The 17,470-nt window shown below is 49.0% G+C and overlaps 6 protein-coding genes across 6 annotated transcripts; 3 read left to right on the forward strand and 3 right to left on the reverse strand.

The window, feature by feature from the left end:
- Positions 1 to 598: 598 nt before the first annotated feature.
- GUITHDRAFT_119258 (hypothetical protein) lies at positions 599 to 3,163 on the forward strand (the record flags this gene model as incomplete). The annotated part of the gene is made up of 18 exons (XM_005821532.1): positions 599 to 694; positions 743 to 785; positions 832 to 881; positions 1,344 to 1,417; positions 1,469 to 1,565; positions 1,620 to 1,682; positions 1,728 to 1,793; positions 1,844 to 1,888; positions 1,940 to 1,980; positions 2,034 to 2,100; positions 2,162 to 2,214; positions 2,265 to 2,361; positions 2,405 to 2,461; positions 2,510 to 2,577; positions 2,641 to 2,710; positions 2,755 to 2,949; positions 2,998 to 3,045; positions 3,122 to 3,163. The coding sequence occupies 18 exons, from the start codon at positions 599 to 601 to the stop codon at positions 3,161 to 3,163; spliced, it is 1,272 nt and encodes a 423-aa protein (XP_005821589.1).
- Positions 3,164 to 3,397: 234 nt separating this feature from the next.
- Positions 3,398 to 3,973, reverse strand: GUITHDRAFT_61079 (hypothetical protein; the record flags this gene model as incomplete). Its single annotated transcript, XM_005821533.1, has 1 exon — positions 3,398 to 3,973. A coding segment is annotated over one exon (576 nt), but the record flags the coding sequence as incomplete, so codon positions are not given.
- A 790-nt stretch (positions 3,974 to 4,763) lies between these two features.
- Positions 4,764 to 7,010, forward strand: GUITHDRAFT_147129 (hypothetical protein; the record flags this gene model as incomplete). Its single annotated transcript, XM_005821534.1, has 6 exons — positions 4,764 to 6,132; positions 6,236 to 6,264; positions 6,451 to 6,526; positions 6,597 to 6,678; positions 6,736 to 6,831; positions 6,878 to 7,010. 6 exons carry the CDS (start codon positions 4,764 to 4,766, stop codon positions 7,008 to 7,010), a joined length of 1,785 nt encoding a protein of 594 aa, XP_005821591.1.
- A 77-nt stretch (positions 7,011 to 7,087) lies between these two features.
- Positions 7,088 to 8,734, reverse strand: GUITHDRAFT_155703 (hypothetical protein). The gene is made up of 6 exons (XM_005821535.1): positions 7,979 to 8,734; positions 7,747 to 7,925; positions 7,559 to 7,697; positions 7,437 to 7,512; positions 7,303 to 7,392; positions 7,088 to 7,259 (listed from the first exon to the last, which is right to left on the reverse strand). The coding sequence occupies exons 2-6, from the start codon at positions 7,838 to 7,840 to the stop codon at positions 7,146 to 7,148; spliced, it is 513 nt and encodes a 170-aa protein (XP_005821592.1). The 5' UTR covers positions 7,841 to 7,925; positions 7,979 to 8,734; the 3' UTR covers positions 7,088 to 7,145.
- Positions 8,735 to 11,232: 2,498 nt separating this feature from the next.
- GUITHDRAFT_119261 (hypothetical protein) lies at positions 11,233 to 13,098 on the forward strand (the record flags this gene model as incomplete). The annotated part of the gene is made up of 9 exons (XM_005821536.1): positions 11,233 to 11,299; positions 11,354 to 11,448; positions 11,502 to 11,600; positions 11,647 to 11,718; positions 12,303 to 12,395; positions 12,441 to 12,536; positions 12,587 to 12,718; positions 12,900 to 12,974; positions 13,018 to 13,098. 9 exons carry the CDS (start codon positions 11,233 to 11,235, stop codon positions 13,096 to 13,098), a joined length of 810 nt encoding a protein of 269 aa, XP_005821593.1.
- A 2,495-nt stretch (positions 13,099 to 15,593) lies between these two features.
- On the reverse strand, positions 15,594 to 16,433 carry GUITHDRAFT_147131 (hypothetical protein; the record flags this gene model as incomplete). Its single annotated transcript, XM_005821537.1, has 7 exons — positions 15,594 to 15,677; positions 15,747 to 15,854; positions 15,878 to 15,966; positions 16,031 to 16,067; positions 16,110 to 16,178; positions 16,335 to 16,382; positions 16,425 to 16,433. The coding sequence occupies 7 exons, from the start codon at positions 16,431 to 16,433 to the stop codon at positions 15,594 to 15,596; spliced, it is 444 nt and encodes a 147-aa protein (XP_005821594.1).
- Between the last annotated feature and the right edge of the window lie 1,037 nt (positions 16,434 to 17,470).

Here is a 17,470-nt window from a genome sequence, read left to right on the forward strand (position 1 = left end):
ACGCTGAAAGTTCACTGCAGACGGCCCCGGGTACCGACGGTCGCTCGGATTCCCGCTGGAGTCCCCGGAGCAGTGGTGGACCAGTGAATGGCACGGCTCGGAGCCTCCGCTCACTGCCGCGTTGTGCCAGTAACTTCAAGTCACACGACTCGTCTGATCCGACTCGGACTCCCGGACTCCGGAACGCCGGTCGGCCCCCCGGGGTTTGCCGTTCTAGTGGGGGTGGGGTGGCCTGAGGTTTGCTGCTCAAGGTTCTAACTTTTTAAACCAGCCCAGGCTAAAGTTTCAATTTTAGTAGCGTAGGGTCATGGCAGTTGATACCGTCAGAAGGGGGTGGGGTCTATTCGGTCAAGCTAAATTCTTTTGCGCTGGGCTTAGTCAAGTCCGCGGTATGGCAGAATGTCGCTGCGTGATCTTGAAGGAGGAGGAGGATGGCGAGGTCAAGTCCTCAGCATGTCCTAACTCGAGCCGTGCAAAGCTCCGACCAGTGACCTAGGGCTGGCACCTTGGTAAGCTCCGAGGATTGAGCTGCCGTGGCCTTACAAGGAAAAAAGCCGGTCGCGAGCAGCAGAGGACGTTGAGCAGTATTTGAATCAAAATGAAGAGCATTCTCGACCAGCTGTTGGAAGAAGCTCAAGCAGGTTTTGATGTGCAAGACAACGAAGAGCTGGAAGCTGCCCTTGCTGCAACTCTGGTATAGGCCAGTTCAGCATGCGAACATTTCTGACATCGTGTGGTTTAGCCGGCACATTACCAGAGGAGTGTCCTTCATAGACCGCATGATGGTGAAGATCTTTCCTCACTCCTTAGCATCCATCTTGTCTCGTGTAGCCATGACCTTAGCATCCATCTTCTCTTGTGTAGCTATGATCAATAACCCGGTGATTATACAGCTTGTGAGGAGGGGTTAAACGGGCGAAACGAAGGTATTCATCTTGACCTGTCTGAAATGGGGCTCGCTCACATTCTTGGACCAAGACGCAAACAATACCGTAGAGGATGAATCTCTTCCTCACTCCAACCTAGAGTGGGGACAGAGCTACCTTTGCGACGTCGATGGTCTTTCAAGTCTTTATCGTTCGAGTGTCCAACGCTTCATGATAGGTTCATCAGCCGCTGCCAAGTTTGGAGGAGGAGGAAGCCATGATGTCCCAACAGTTTGTAGCTGTGGGGAAGTTATCCGAAAAGGAAGAGGCTTGTGGAAGGTGATCCTGAGCGTTTATCATCACAGTGTTTCTGACAAGGGAGAGGAAAGATTCGTTTTGATCGCAAGGGGAGGGGGTTGGTCAAGGTAGGGCATGTCTTGTGGATTCCTTTAGGATCTTTCTCTAAAGTATCGGCAGGTTGGATTGGCGAAATATGCTGCACAGGAGAAAGGAATCGCTGGGATCGAGCTGGGACAGAACTGGAATGACAGGTACAAGGGTTCATTCAACAATTAGGTTGCATCGTAATGTGTGATTGGCAGAACTTGTGTTGACACCACATGGTACGTTGACAGTGATGGAGATGTGTTTGAAGGAAACAATTGCCTCTGCGAATCGGCGACCGGAGAAGGATTTAGAGTGATCACTTTTAATTCGACCGCAAGTTGGTTGCTGATGTTATGTATCTTATAGAGTGGAGATATTGTTACTGTGGAAGTCAAAGATGCTCTTGCAGCATTTTCTGTAAACGATGAGGTGCATAGATCATCGATCAATTTCTGGAATGATTCCTGTGTTCAGACTCTTGTAGAGAACATTCAGATCAAAAGCTGGCCTGTGAGATTGGCAATTCTGCTTGTGTTCAAGGTCGTGGAATTTTCACATGATATTCCTTGTTGACAAAGTTATTGCTACAGGGAGATAGGGTGACGTTATTGCAAGAAGAAATCATGGACGAGAAGGTGTATTCATAATCTCTATCAGTAATACGACACATTTATTCACTGCGACAGCAATATGAACGATGGAAGCACGAAATCGATAGAAGACTGAGGTAAGTTTTCATTATGGCTAGGCTTGGCACCGAAGTGATAGGCACCTCGCAAGGTGGGAAGAAATGGAAAAACACAACAGGCGCGTGTTCTCAAATAGCTTGAAACCAAACGCTGACTCCGTAAGAGATGTTCTCATTTATTTAATTCACCACTCGTTGACTGACTGTCTTTCTCTTGCAGACTCCAAAGATTCAACAATTAGACCCCCAAACACCTCACAAGAAGGATGCAGAGTAAGAGAGATAGAGTATTCTAGACCTCTTGCATCTTGATGTTCAAACAGAGGCATGATCGACCCGTCCATCACAATCACCTCAACTCCAGTTATGGAACATTTCTCTTCTCGTCAGCTCAACCAAGACATCATGAAGTTTGATAAGGTGACGTATCCACTGAATCCCCTCTTGTGAGGTTGCCATGTAGGAAATGTCTGCCACAGAGGATGTGGAGCTAGAATTGGAGGAGGAGAGTCCTATGGAAGTATTGATGTTTCACTCGTGCTGGGTGCGAGATGCTGATCGATCGCAGCTGGTACTCCCCGGCAACGATGACTCCGACTCGATGTCAGCGTCGGAGTTGTCTGCAAGAGACAACAAGTAAGTCGAGACCGATTGGATATGGTTATCACTCCCTGCTGTTCTTTTGACCTGCTCTTCTAGCAATGATCATTTCTTTGAGTCAAAGAATCTATTTGACACGAGTGCCCGTCCCGAAATATCCCAGCACGAGGTGAGATACAGTCAAACGGTTCTCCAGGCCTGACTTTCTGGCAGGCTGCATATCAGCCTCCGATGCAGACTCCCATGCAGACTCCCATGCAGACTCCCATGCAGACTCCCATGCCTGTCCGAGCGGATCCTCCGATGACAGCTGGTTGCTCGAGTCGCAAAGAGTCGCAGACAGAGGAGGACGAAAGTCAGGGGTGCTTTGTAGTTGATGTTCCGTCCATGGAACAGACGGCCGTGAAGGTGAGGAGCAGAGCGGCGAGGGGATGAGGGGATGACTGCGATTGACAGGCAAAGATTGAAACAGAGCGACCTTGCAGAGAGAAAACAGAGATGAAAGTAAGACGAATGACTTGTATTACTATCAACAACATGTTTTACATCGATTTCCTTCCGTGACTCTTATGATGCGCAGAGCAATGGAAGCCAAGGAAATCGATGCTGTCTCGTGCAATGACGGCAAAGATGTTATTTTTTTTCTTTGTTTGGTTTGCAGCAAGAAATTCTAAAACAATATTCTGATGTAAAATTATTGAGACAACAGGCAGAGAATAAACGAAGAACTGCTGAATAGAACTAATACGTGAGTTCGGACTTTTGTCTTTTCGCAGTGATCACCTTGAGATTACAAGAGACAAGTTGAGAAGGAGATCGCGTCTCTCTTCGGGCTCCAGCCTTGCTTCCACTTGAGGTCGTACTCAAAGTCTGCCTCAACCAACTTCGTTTCCCATGCTGGCCCGCTCTTGACGTACTCGAGGAACTCGGGGGTGCCGGGATAGATCACGTTGTCAGCTGCGATCACTGTACCTTTGCCGACGATGTTCAGCTGCTGCAAGCGCTTGAGGTCAGGGAGGTAGAGGGACTTGTTGTGGTCCAGGAAGACAAAGTCCGCGTGCTTCACTCGGTCGGCAACCTTAGGGATGACGTCACCTGACAGGCCCACGACTATGCTGACCGAGTCTTGAAGCCCAGCGTAGCGAATAAGCTGAGACGCGACGTCAGCGTGAGCTGGATTGTACTCTATACAGTAGAGATGCCCTCCTGCTGCCAAGTTTCTTGCTGTCCGCATGGCAGAGTAACCAAAGAACGTGCCTATCTCGAGAGACGTCCGGATACTCAAGCCCCTCGTCTTGATCTCCTCCTCCAGTATCTTGCCTTTCTCTGACCCGAGCTTGTACATCGGATAGAACTTGCCAAACTCGTCCATGGCCGCGAGGATCTCGTCTATGTTCCCCTCCGACGCGTGCGAGAAGATGAAGGGAAGGATGTCTGAGGGCTGAGCGTACGGCCATTTCACATAGAAGTCACTGCTCGAGTCAGTCGCTACTGAGGGTCTTGCGGGAGGAGCTGCGAGCAAGGAGAAGATAGAGAGCACGGAAGTCGCCGAGGAAATGAACTTTCTGCGCCGAAAGTCCGACGTCGTCATGGTTATGCGCTCCTTCCCAGGTCTGGGAGGGCGAGGATTGCGAGGAGAAGAGAAGGAGTAAGAGGAGGAAGAGATCTGCGACTGTGTGCTTGATGATGTTCCGACATACCGACATGGTGGCGAGAGGAAGGCGCCAGACCCGAAGGCTCCTGCTCCCGCCAGCCCCACCATGACTCGAAGCCACCCTGCCCCCATGGCTAAAAAGATACGGAGGAATCACACAGGTTGAGGGGTGGGGTACCAAGAGTGTGTCGGGGGGTCGGAAATGGTGAAGAAAGGGGAGGAGATATGGCGGGGGCAGGCGATATGCGGGCAAGAGACAGTGAGGATGGAGAGACGATGCCTTCGATGCTCTCATTGTGGGAGGGAGGCGGGTGACATGAGCCAGCAGCTCTCCGTCGCTCTTGGGCAGGGAAGGGTTTCGGTATGCCAGAAACCATGCAAGACCTTGCCAAAGCTTGGAGGAGGTTACGATGCTGAGCAAGCCTGCTGCTGCGAGCGAGGGGGCTGCGATGAGGTTTACTGCAGCAAACGTTGCCGTGAAGATGATCGGCAGCGCCATCGCATCTCATGCGGTGGTCGAGAAAACGAACACTCGAGAGATCTGAGGAGATTCGCACGAGGAGCTGGAATGGAACACCTCCTGCTCCTCTCCAGGTTGGTTGGTCTCATTCTTGACCGCCAGGCAGACAGCAGCAATGGCATGGAAGAAGCGCTGGAGGAGGCGTGCACGCGTCATGATCTAAGCATGCTTTCTGTTGGGTGCGAAGCCGGTCTTGATGTTCGTGTGTCGGGGGGTCACGACGATGATAACAAGGATCACAAGGAGGATTGCAGCGACGAAGAGAGCGAGGCCTGGGTCTTGTTTTCATCTCTGATAAGGTTTGAAGTCGATTGTCGAAGTCACGAGCGAGGGGAAGAAGCCGGTCGCCAATACCTTCAAGGTGTAAGAGATTTGTTCATGAACAAACCTTGCTTCCTGAAGTTCTTGAGATTGGTGAAGCAGCTCATGGTAAGCGTTTTCGTGCCGAGCCCTTTGATTTCCTATTGTCAAGACTTGATCAAGACGGACGTGGAGGACCAGCTTCGGGAGGAGGCAGAGGCAGCCATGTCCAGCTTCATCGAAGGAGTGATGGCTAACGACGGAACGGACGCATACCATCCCAACGATGCGAATCCTTGTGGGGACGAGAAGCAGGACGGCGCTCGAATATTGCGAGAGCGAAAATTAGCTCGTCTGGCCCAAAGTGCGCTAGAGAAAAGCTCGTCGACCAATCCCTTTGGAGACTCGTTCAACATAGTTCATGCATTGATTCCCGGTATCTGCTCCTGTGCTCACTCTTGTGTGCCGAATGCCCTGGTAGAAGCTGCGTATGACGAGCAAGGGAGGAATCTGATTCGGGTTGTTGCTCTCAGAGACATCGGGGATGATGAAGCAATCTCTATCTCCTTCATTGATCACAACCAGCCGATAAATGAACGAACCGCAGCATATCGCGAGCGGTTCGGGCTGAAATTTTGTCCATGCATGAGGTGCAACTATGAGCGAGGATCTGTCACGGATCTCAACGTTTCTCAGCTTCGAGCTCTTGGCGATCTTGCGATGCAGCAACATCGTTATCAAGACGCCTACGAACTTTACGGGAATATTTTAGCTCTGCACCCAAACGAGCCGGAAGCCTTGTTTGCTCGTGGTGGGGCTCTGCTGGAGGCTGGTTTGTGGGTTCATGCGCATCAAGCCTTTCGAGAAGCTGCTCTCCTAGCGCCAGGGCATGAGCGACTGACTGCCCTCCACCTCAAGGAGATGGCGTATTCTCTTGAGGTAGGGTCAGACCCGGAGAAGTGGGGTGACGAAAGGGAACACGGAAAACAGTCGTGTCCTCGCTTCCATCCTGTTGTTGAGGGCAGAGCATTTGTTACATACGGTGAACATCCCGTCGTTCCGCTCGCTGAGTGTCAACTGGCTGTGGATATGGCGGAAGCAGCCGCATCGCGAAGGGGTGGATGGACTACATCTCGACATTATGCGGTTCCTACGACAGATCTGCCGGTCCACGAACATGATGAAATTCTTTGCTGGTTTCGAAAACATCTTGCTTGTAGGCTGGGACCACTGCTCGCTCTTCAATATGGTAAGCTACATCTGACTGTAGTTTGAAGCCAACATTGTTTTTGATTAGGAGCGGATATGGTCGGGGAGAAGGGGTGTTTTGTGCGAATATTTGACGCGTTCATAGTCAAATACGCTGCGTCAGGTGGACAGGTTTGAAGTCCTTGATATGACTTTGATTTCGACTCAACAATCTTGTTCCCCGCAGCGACATCTTCCTGTTCACAGAGATCAATCGACTCATTCATTCACTATTGCATTGAATGCTAGGAGCTGCTATGAAGGTGGAGGCACTTACTTCTGTAAACTTTCTTCCATCTTGATAGACATCTTAAACTGATGACATGCCGTCAGGTGGTCTCGGAACAGCGATAAAGCCCGAGCAAGGACATGTCCTGTCATTCGAAGGCGACATGTTGCATGGAGGAGAACCCATGTAGTAATTTCGACCTACTCTCGAATTGATGTTACTCTCGAATTGAGTTTTGCTCAGTACGTCGGGCGTCAGGTACATCCTGGCAGCGTTTACGTACATCGACGTGCCATCACCGGAACGATCTACATTTTCCGTCACATCGTCTGACTGGCCGTGAGTGGTCTGTGTGATATGTTTGTGTGTTGATGTCGTTTGTTAGCGACTCTTCTCCTCACTCTCGCAACAAGAGGACTCGAGATGAGCAAGCACAAGATAGCCGGATGCCGAGAGCAAAGATCGACTGGCTGGGGGAGTCGAATACGGAGGCTTCATTCTCATTCAACTTCAGCTGATTGTTGGTGGTCGCATAGCACTTTTCATAGGTAAAGGCATCAAGTCTCAGAATCATCGGTACAGTCATTAAATCTTGCAGTTCGTCTTCTTTCAATGAAAATTTCTAAATGCAGTCAGAATGTGATGTTGGCTGCCTATTGCGATTCTCCAATTTGCCACCAAGGTATTCCTTTCGGATTCCCTTCCTCATCAAACTTGTCCCTCCAAGTGGTCTTGACAACAGGTTCCTCTTTCTTCATTCTCAAAGTCTGATTGGAAGTGAGCAAGGAGGAATCACCGCCTGTACCTTACCTGCACCAATGCCTGGCTTATAGCCTTGATTCGAGCCGGGCTGGCATCCCATGTTCGTAAGGCTGGCGCGCGACTCAGAGACTCCTGGCTCTTGTCGTGTTTGAGTGACAATCAAAGCAAATCGCGTACCAAACCTTGTGGCTTTTCTTTGGAGTGTTCGATACCAATCTCTGATCTGCCTTCAGTTCCGGCATACAAGGCAATCGCAACCTGGTGTATTCTTTCAACCAGAAAGCAATCGTCACCCATGTGCTACCTTACACAAAGATTTGTGTACATCCGAAGGCAATCTTTTCTGACCTCCCCTTCATCCATCTCATCATCTCGATTTGAGCTTGATCGTCGAGGGTTTGAAATCAAACTTTCCAAGTATTCGGTTTCTTCCTTGCGGGTTCCTTTTCATGGAGCATCAGTTGGCAATACGAAGAAATGTTGAAAACTCGCCCCGTGCAGAGACTGTCTTGCCAGTGATGTTGTTGATCTCTGCCGCTGTCTCTTGAAGTAGTGAAGCATAATTCAATTCGTTTACATCTGACATTTGTTGTGAGACATCGCGCAGCTAGTTGAATGTGTTGTCATTTGTCACCCAAGGATCTTTTTGAGGTTTCGTCTCCAAGGCTATCCTGCAAACTCATTCATTGACCCTCAAACCTGCAAGCACATGCAGTTTGTGTACCTTTTTGTGGAGTTTGTATCGTGACGACACAGCTTCCTTTTCTCGCGTGCTCGCTTTGTCTTTTGAATAATGGAGCACCAAATCTAAACTTCTGTTTGGATTTGAGATTTAGTACAACAAATTGAATCGACCTCGGCGGTTTTGACGGTGACGTTGATTTATACGGGTTTGTAAATGATGTTATCCATGGTGAACTTTAAATCACTGCAATCAGATGACATTCTGTCACATGCTATACTCACGTGCGATAGCCAAAGGTCTGTTCTTCTTTGTTCTTGGCTTGGTTTGATCTGAGATGTTTACCTTTCCTTTATGCATTTTTCAGTATACAAACATCGATTTTTCCTCGGAATACAAGCATCGAATTCAATATGTATCAAGATAAACTTATTTAATCTATTCGATTTCAGGCAACCACAAGCATTTTTTGTTACAGTAGCATAACACGCAATCAACATCCCCTGGGGTATGGCATGAGGCGTGACTTGCCTGGTGCTTGTTCCTCGCTGTCTTCGGCGATCAGGCATGCGGGGAGACAAGGGAGGATCCTCGAGGTGTGACCCGAGGAGTCAGTTGGGCGAGGAAAGGCGGAACCCTCTCCCTTCAGCAGTAGAAGCAAGCTAACGGAGGAGCGTTGTAACCGCCTCGGGGTCCCTACAGTAGGCCCTTCCGAAAATCGTCCGATCAGCTCAGGCCGCTAGCCCGGGGGCCCGCGCCAGCTGCCAGCATACTGACCTACTAGTCGACTCAGCTAGCAGCTGCAGCCTTCACTAGCCGCACGCGGCAGCACAACTTGGCAACGCTTCAACTTATACGTTTGGCACGTGACGGTTGCGGACATAACCGTCAGGTTTACATCAATTTAAATTGATCTCTCTGCTCTGCTTCGGATGACAACTGCACGCTCCACATAGTACCGTACCGACTATCATAGCATGGTGAATCTAAGAAACTATGATACTATCATAAGCATCAATACTTGACGATTTCAAGTTTTCCAGTACACTACCTTACCATACTGTACAGTGGATATATGAATCGGAAAAGGATAAGGATGAGGTCACTGAATGGTCATCCAAAATTCTAGATGCGTGCATTGAAGAATAGGAGAAATGCAGCAGTTTTACTTTTGGAACTGCTGTTAAACGATGTCGTACTTTGATTAAACAAGAATTTTACTTGCGATAACTTCATACCTCTTCTCCAATCTGATTGCAATACCAAAAGATCCATGATCTGGACAAAGGTGTCTCCCAAGTGTCAGTGTTGTTTTCCTCCATTGCATCCTTGCTTGCTTGTATCATTTTTGAGCGTCTCATAAACAACAAATGTTGCTCTATTTCCTCTTGATTCTCCAGCTCGATATCGGAAGAGTCTTGGTCTCTTTCATCTTCATTTTGTATCGCACCATGCTTTCTGTATGGCCATCGAGCTATACCAAGCTTTCTACAGACTATCTTCAGAGTGGTTGAAGAGATTCCCTGTTTGAAATCAACAAAACTACAAATAACAGAAGAGTCAAGGAAACTTTACCAGAATTTTTGCTGCTTCCACTTGCTTCATGTTGAAATATTGTGAGATAGATTCAACACTCAATTCAAGTCGTTGCGGTTTGTATCGGAAGGTACAGAAACGCTTAGGTTGCACGACAACTGACTGCTGTTTGTCGCTGACAGATATCATTGATGTTGAATGTGTCACAGTATCGCTCGTCGCTTTGCTGAGATGAGATTGATCCATTTCTTGATGCAGGAAGAGCAACAAGACACAAGGAATGAGGACTGAAGGCTCCTCTGCAGTATCTTCTGACGGAGTGTGAATATCAAACTGTTGAGCGGGGGCGTCATGACGAGTGTTACGAAAAGGTATTTTTTTGGGTGGGAGGCTTATCCGATTGCTGACGGATACAGTTCAGAAACGCAATGATTCAGTGGGTAACCAACGCCTGCCGCCGGGGTAACCAAGCGACCGAAAAAAAAATGATCCAGCGGTCGCAAGCCTGCCGCAGTGCCGGCGAGCTGAGCCGGGCCCGGGCGCCGGGCCGCCTCAGGGCCGCACACGGCCCGGCCGCCGGAACCGCCGCGCCGTACCGGGCCGGGTCCGTTGAACGAACCTTCCGAAGTTCGAGTCTAAGTTCGCCGGGAACTTCAAGTGAAGCCCGGCCGGCCGAGCCGTAAGGCGGCAGTTTTTGCTCAAGACCAAATTTAATTCAACTAACCAAACATAAGATCAACATGATTGAGCATGTAATCGAGGCTCATAACCGACGGAACACAAGTTTGTTAGACTTGTACTATGCCAACTTGCAAAGTCACACAGATGTCACATAAACCTTAGTTGTCACCCGTAACAAGACAGTTTTTGCTCAAGACCGAGTTTAATGCACACAAAACCAGAATTGAGGAGCCGCCTCGGAGCACTGCGCCACATCATTCGGAGAGATAGACTGTACTATATTTGCGGCAAGACAAGAGAGGACCTTAGCACTGAAAGGCGAGGAAAGCCCCCTCTGCGTGAGAGTCATGGCTACATTGGCCGCCCTCCCACGTAAGTCGTCTTGGTTACTGGCCGCGCAGTATGCGGGCCCGGGCCCGGCCCCGGGCCTGCGCAAGTTCAATCGATGATCATCATGCCTGGCATCGCGGCGGCGGCACCGTCAGCTTTTTACCTCCAATCAAGGCTTGCCAAGTTGGCGGTTAACTTAGTCTGAGTTCGCGGACTCGGGAGTCCGGGCCGCGGGCCGACCGGCACCGTCACTGGCCTCAGCGTTCGGTACCGGCGGGCCGGGGCCGCCGGCCCGCGGCCCGTCAGGGCCCGGTGTCACCGTCACACAGGCTGGCAGGCTGCCAGTGGCCGCACTGTGACTCAGTGACTGTCTCAGGCTCATTCAGAGTCCGAAGTTCAAGTTCTCCACTCCGGGCCGACCGTAAGGTTTTCAACTTATTGACAGCCCGGCTTCGACCCGGGCTGCGGGCCGGCCCGGCCGCCGGCGCCGGCGGGCTGCGCGGCGGCGGCGGCCCGGCCGCGTTGCCAGCGGCGACCCGCCGGGCCCGGCGCCGGGCCCGCCGGGGGGCCGCACGGTCACGGTCGGCCCTCGGCCGCGTACCGTACGGTACCGGCCCGGTACCGGGTCGGACGGACGGCCCGCCGCCGCCCGGCGATGCCGGCCCCCCCCGGGGCAGCCGCGCCGCGCTATCAGAGTCGGAGAAGCGACTACTGGATGGGGTGAAGGGTATAGCTTCGAGCGATCGGAAATGCTCTACAGCTTGAAGTTCAAGAGAGTGGTCGTGATGGCACTGGTCCTCTGTTGTGGTAGCATAGGTGACTCCATGGACCGAGGATCTCAAGGTTCCACTTTTTCCTTGTCGCGATCAGGCTCCCCAGCACATGGAGACAACGACTGGGTGTCACACGATTCGGGGAGGGACGAAGATATGCTGAAGAGAATTGTATCAGATGCCATGTCGAAAGTGAAGAAGGAATTGAACTCATCGATCTGCTATCTGTGAAATTGCTTTTGCAGGTCGCAGAACAGAGCAAGCCCCATACACAAAACGACGAGCCGGAAACTTGGGGACCCCGAGGCATGTTTCACACGAACGCAAGGACTGCTGTTCAACGAGTAAGATGGTTGGTCTTCGGCTTGGAGTTGAAGATTGTCTTGTCAGGCTCGTGATCTTAAAACTATCTTGTTTGTATACATACCAGATGATTCGGAACAGAAACAGGAGAAGAGCTCCGTGCATCTTGAACCGTTACTACAACGACGAGATGTTCGACTGCTGCTATCTTCCGAATGCGTCCTGTTGTGTCTTTTCCCTGACACTCCGGATTCTGCCTGGCTGTTTCAACTTTATGGGTTGCCCAAGTCCCTTCCATCAGGTATGGGGTTACTTTGATGTGTTGGGATAGCAACTCTAAAGTAGAATAAGTTTACATAGTCATGCCAAATGGAACACTTTATGATGTCATTGAAGAAATCAACGCTCCTGCTGTAAGAACTTGATATCATCTGGTTGACAAATTGAGAATTTCACAAAGATTTTTCGTTCTGTGGATAAGGCTCTCCTTGCTATACATAAGGGTAAAATTTTGCATTTTTCGCAAATTCTTACCAGCAACAGGCCAAAAGACAGCAAATTTGCTTGCAAAGTTCCGCAAAAAAGAGAGAAGGAGAAAGAGTCTGAGCAAGACAATTGTACAAAGTGTGCCACCCAAAGAGAAGAAGCGCAGGCCATTTCATCTCAGACCCAGCTCTTTACGAAATGTGATTGCCTCGTTTGATTACGCACTCACCCTGACACTTTCCTGTTTGAATGTTTAGAATGCGCTCAATCCAATCAGTTTTGGCGAAGGCTTCTTCACTCTTGACGAGCTTGATGCAAACTTTGATGACGTGTATTTGAAAGAATCTCAGGTCAACCTTTCGAATATGTTGAAAGGGTTCTGACATATCTTGAAGTATCACAAGAAACTTCTTGACGCTTTGCCCTTGATCGATGAATCCAAACCAACGACGAATATTCGTGAACATGAGCAGGAATTCATGCCTGTTAAGGTTGATGCTAATGCTGTCCGTATTCCACAATGATTTCGGTGTCTTTTCAGACTGTCGGGCATTTCAACGAATTAGAGAGCTGCATTGCCCGTTGTATTTACCGCTTGGAATCTGAACCAGCCATTGAAAACATGACTGTCACGATGAACGGTGGACAGTACATCTGGCGTTGGGACCTCGAGGTAAGGAGTATAATCTCTTGATAAACACTGAAGTGCCTTCACTTTTTGCATGAAATCAGATCTCTCCTACGATTTTACAGAGAAAAGCTTTGGTTCCAGGAGGGACATGTTTTATTTCTGAGTGGGATGCATATATAGTAACAAGATTCTTTGCCTGCCATGCTCTCTGATAGTCCTGTAGTGTCAAGCAAGAATGGAGGCTTCTCCGTGGTTCCAGATATCCAACGTTGAAAACTACACCTTCAAGGGCAAAGAGGTTTGTCTGTGGCCGCAGCTTCAATGTAGTTGAGTGTCAGCAGATTGGTGTCTTGAACTTCCGATCAGATGGAGACTGTCAAATGAGAGGGAAGTGGTGGCTCAAGCCAGGAGTCGCGGTCTGATAGTTGAGGTTGTTCAATGCAAGTGCTCAACATCAATTAGGGAACCTTCGAAGAGATGAACTTCGAGCATGAATCTCATTTTTCTGAGCCTTGTCCGCACACTGATCCAATCACTTGCAAGTAAGTGTTTGGCATTACCTATGAATATTAGGGAGGAAAGTATTAGAATGATTGTTATTTGACGAGCTCATAAGAAAGGATGAGGCGATTCAGTGTTGGACATCGAACTGCAGTGGAATTGCAGTTGCAGGAGTTTACGAGGTATTTGTCTTCAAAGTGCATCTCGAATTACATTCTGCTTTGCAGATGCGAGACGAAGAATGTCCTTTGATAACAAGTCAAAGTCCTATCATATCCTTTGATCCCCTGGTATGCTAGTTTGTAATGCATGGAGTTTGAATTTCATTCTTCCTCAGAAAATGAAGAATGAGGAGGGGATGAGCTTCACAGCTCAAGGGAGGTAGTAGTTCTTGACTTCATCTGCTCGAGTCTCAACTTTTGGACTACACTGATACAGGTGGGAAGGGTCTCACTCAGGAGGAAAATGGGAAGGAAACGTTTGGGTACCGAATATGCTTGAAGTCCACAACTCTCTGGTGGACAGATTGAAATACTTGCACACATCATACTTGGCCAATATACCATACACTTTTCAATACTTCACTTGTGAGTTCTGCAAGGACAGGCAATTCACACTTATCAAGTTTGACACTTTGTTGTCTAAAAGTTTTTATCAACAGAGTGAAGAATTTGTTCAACATTATGGGAGGACCATGGAACTTCAACAAATGTCATTTGCGAGGAGGTTGAAAAATTTCAAACATTATTTGTAATTTTTCTCATATTTCTTCAGCAAAGATTGTTCTTGTCCGATTGACATACAAGAAGGCGAGAGTCAACTTGGACAAATGCTACATTGCAGGGATCAACGGACTTGACGACGGTTTGTGAACTTTGTGTGTAGCCATATTCAAACAAATTACAGCGGGAGAAGACAAAGGACATTCCTTTCATTTTCAAAAAGGTCAACCTTCCCTTTCCTAGTTTAATGTCAACTCGAACTTGCAGTTAAGGACGAACAGACTGTCCGTACCTGTCAATCCAAATATTCAGAGTCTGACCTGAGAGCTCATCTAGCAGTATGCACTATTGAGTTCCCTTCTGTCCATGAATTGTTCGAGCAGTTAAGTGCAGGAAGCAAAGGCTGCAAATTCAAAATCACAAAATGCATGATCGAAAATTGCGGGTGGAGTCAAGCTGCAAATAAGTTCGTGCAGGTCACTTCGTCTGCAGGTGGGGTGGAGGTGGAGGAATAATTTTGAAAGGAGCTTCTTGTACCGTAGAGAATACAACAATCAGAAAGTGCATCAGGTTGCGAAATAAGCGCCTGAACGCTCTCGCTGCTCACGATCCGAATACAGAGGAATTGGGTTGATTGACGGCGCAAAAATCAGATTGGACACGTGTTGTTTGTTCAAGAACAGGTTGTCTCGTTGTAATTGAACTTCAGGACTCATGGATTCCAACAGCATTTTCAACTTTTTCAGCAAAGGAGAGGAGGTCTCGACACTTGACATCACAAATTCATCCATTGAAGGCAAATTTTTGATGGGAGACAACACGAGTGAGTTAATTTCTAGCATTGAAATTTTCGTGACCAACGCAACGATTTTAATGACCTCTCTCATCAGATAATCTGAGGATTGTACAGTCCAGAAATTCTTTTATATGAAACAGAAAGCGATGTATAGCATTTTTAATTAGTATACACATCATCATGACATGTTATTATGCAAATTCAAGCAAGTCTTTTCTGTAAATTGCCAGACTTTACCTTCCTGGCACCTTTTCAGTTTCAAGATGCAGAAGTTTCCCTAACCAAAACGTCAGAGCGAGTTGGAAAGAATCATTTACTGCCTCCGAGAAAGCTCCTGGATAGATACAAGGAAGTCCATCAAACTCAATCAAATGTGTTTCTTTTAAGCGCCGCAAAGGGAGATGGTGTTTGTTTGCCACCTTCCCTGCGGTTTGCATTACTGTTTGTGAACCATCCTCCAAAATTGACTCATCTATGCCAAACTTTGAGCACGTTGAAAGCTCAGATGAGTAGACCTTTCATAGTGCAGTCTCCATGTTTGGGGTCGTCAGATCCGAAACAAATAAGCGAGAATTTCGCTGAGAAATCTTGTTTCTGGTCGAATAGATCAGACTCAAATTTCATGTCACGGTACTGAGGTGGATTTGGCACCTTTGAAATTACGTTCGTCCAAGAATCAGCAAGATGTGGTCTTGTTGGAGAACTTCCAATTTGATCCTCAGCTGCAAGAAAATATTAAAATGAAACAGCCGATGGATGAAATGGCACCATCATGACTGATGTTGCAATTAGACAAGATGACAACGCTATCTCCTTGCATGATAAAGTCTTGTCCCATCCTTGAGGTTAAGCACATGAGGCTATTCATGTCATTCTTGTGACAATCACATCCTTCTGCTTACTGCTGTTGGTTATCAGAACCTTCTTTCTGCTGCAACGAATTCTCCGCATTCATGTGTCTTTCTATCTCTGTCATGGGCATCTGTTTGTGATGTCATGAGGAGACAAATTCATTGTCTTCAACCCCTCCCCGCTATGCCCAATGTTTCACCTTGCCATAGTCGAAGCCCAACAACACGAGGTCTTGAGCAATCCTCAAGCAGCGATGATATAGATTGCATGAGTTTGATGTTAGACGCGGCAGCTGAGACCCGCTGCCCTGTCATCCACACGTCATCATACAAGAAGCCCCTTCAGCACTCTTGCCTGAGTTGTAGGCGGGTCGTGACGCCCAGGGACGTAGGCAACGCGGCATTGAATGTTCTCCAGTGCTACACTACAAGTCATGAAGAACGTATGCAGTCAAAGTGAGACTGGAACCAGAAATGATCGCACTTGTGTCCCCTTCGCTCGCTGACAACATCTCTGGCTTCTGCTCATGGATAAGTTGAACAGCATTTCTACAACAAAATACATGGTCGCTATTGTCCAGGAAGATCAAATTTCCAGTCACCCAAATCATGTCGACATGAATAGATTGAGCCTGTCAACTCGACTCACAAATGTCTTCAGAGAGGAGTCAACACGCACCGTAAGAAACTCAGCGAGCTTGTGGATGTTCGAAAGGTTACTTTTAACATCCGAAACTAGAAGAACCTCAAAGAGCTTCTTAATCGAGCTCCAAGAAATATTGTCTCACCAAGAGTTCATCAACGTGCGAGCGATAATCGTAAAATGCTGGATAGATCTGGAGCAATTTGATTCGAATGTGTGAACAATAATATCATACCTCACACATTGTTATCAGTTTGCTTTCGGCAGGCAGGTTCCAGGTTTAGGGTTCCAGGTTTAGGGTTCCAGGTTTAGGGTTTAGGCACAGAGAACAAGCCTGAGCACGAAGGATATGAGAAGGCTGGCAGACGACAGGGTAAAGACCAACGAGGACAAATCAAAAGGGAAGCCTCAAAAGCAAGCAACCAGGATCAGCATGGCAGGGAAGGGGCAAGGACACAGGAGACAGTTGGAAGACGACAGGGGAAAGGTACGGTCAACGCGGACAGACCGAAGGGGAAGCCTCACAGGCGAAAAACCAAGACCAGCCTGCCATGGCAGGAAAGGGCCCGGGCTCAAGGACTCAGCACAACAAAGGACAGGTGGACGGTTACACTAAAACCGTCGAGCCGCCGGGGGCGGGCCCGGCGGACTTCGGGACTCCGACTCAGCGGCCCGGCGGGCGGCCCCACCCGGCGGCTCAGACCGCCGGAGGACTCAGCCTGATGGTGATGGATCACATGCCAGCCGTGCCAGTCAGATAGCGCCGAGTTAACAAAAGCTTCCTGTAAACCAAGACGACCCTTACGTGCGGCGGGGCGCCGCCCGCACTCAGCCGCCGCCGCAGGGCGGCCGCCCGGGCCCGGGAATGCTTCCGAAGTTCACTGAACCCGGTTCGCGGTGGCGTGACCGGGTGGACGAAGAGGGGCCGGAATGTAACACGTGGACGAAGAGGGGCCTTCCTAGCCGCCTTGCTGGTATGAGAAGACCGTCTCAGCAAGGCGTATGAGAGGGTTTAGGGTTTAGGGTTTAGGGTTTAGGGTTTAGGGTTTAGGGTTTAGGGTTTAGGGCAAGAAGGGGAAGCGAGTCGACCTAGTCCGATGGGGGCAGGTGAGGGGGCAGGCGCGGCACAGGGGCAAGCCACCTATGGAGCACAGGCGGCAGGGAAGGAAAACAAGCCTAGCATCAAGGAGGCAGGCGCAGCTCATGGTCATGGAGGGAAGAGGTGGGCGACTGGGGGGGGAAGGGACAGGACAGGCGCAGCTCATGGTCTTGGAGGGAAGG

This window comes from Guillardia theta (genome assembly GCF_000315625.1).
Source record: "Guillardia theta CCMP2712 unplaced genomic scaffold GUITHscaffold_142, whole genome shotgun sequence".
Classification (NCBI taxonomy): Eukaryota; class Cryptophyceae; order Pyrenomonadales; family Geminigeraceae; genus Guillardia; species Guillardia theta.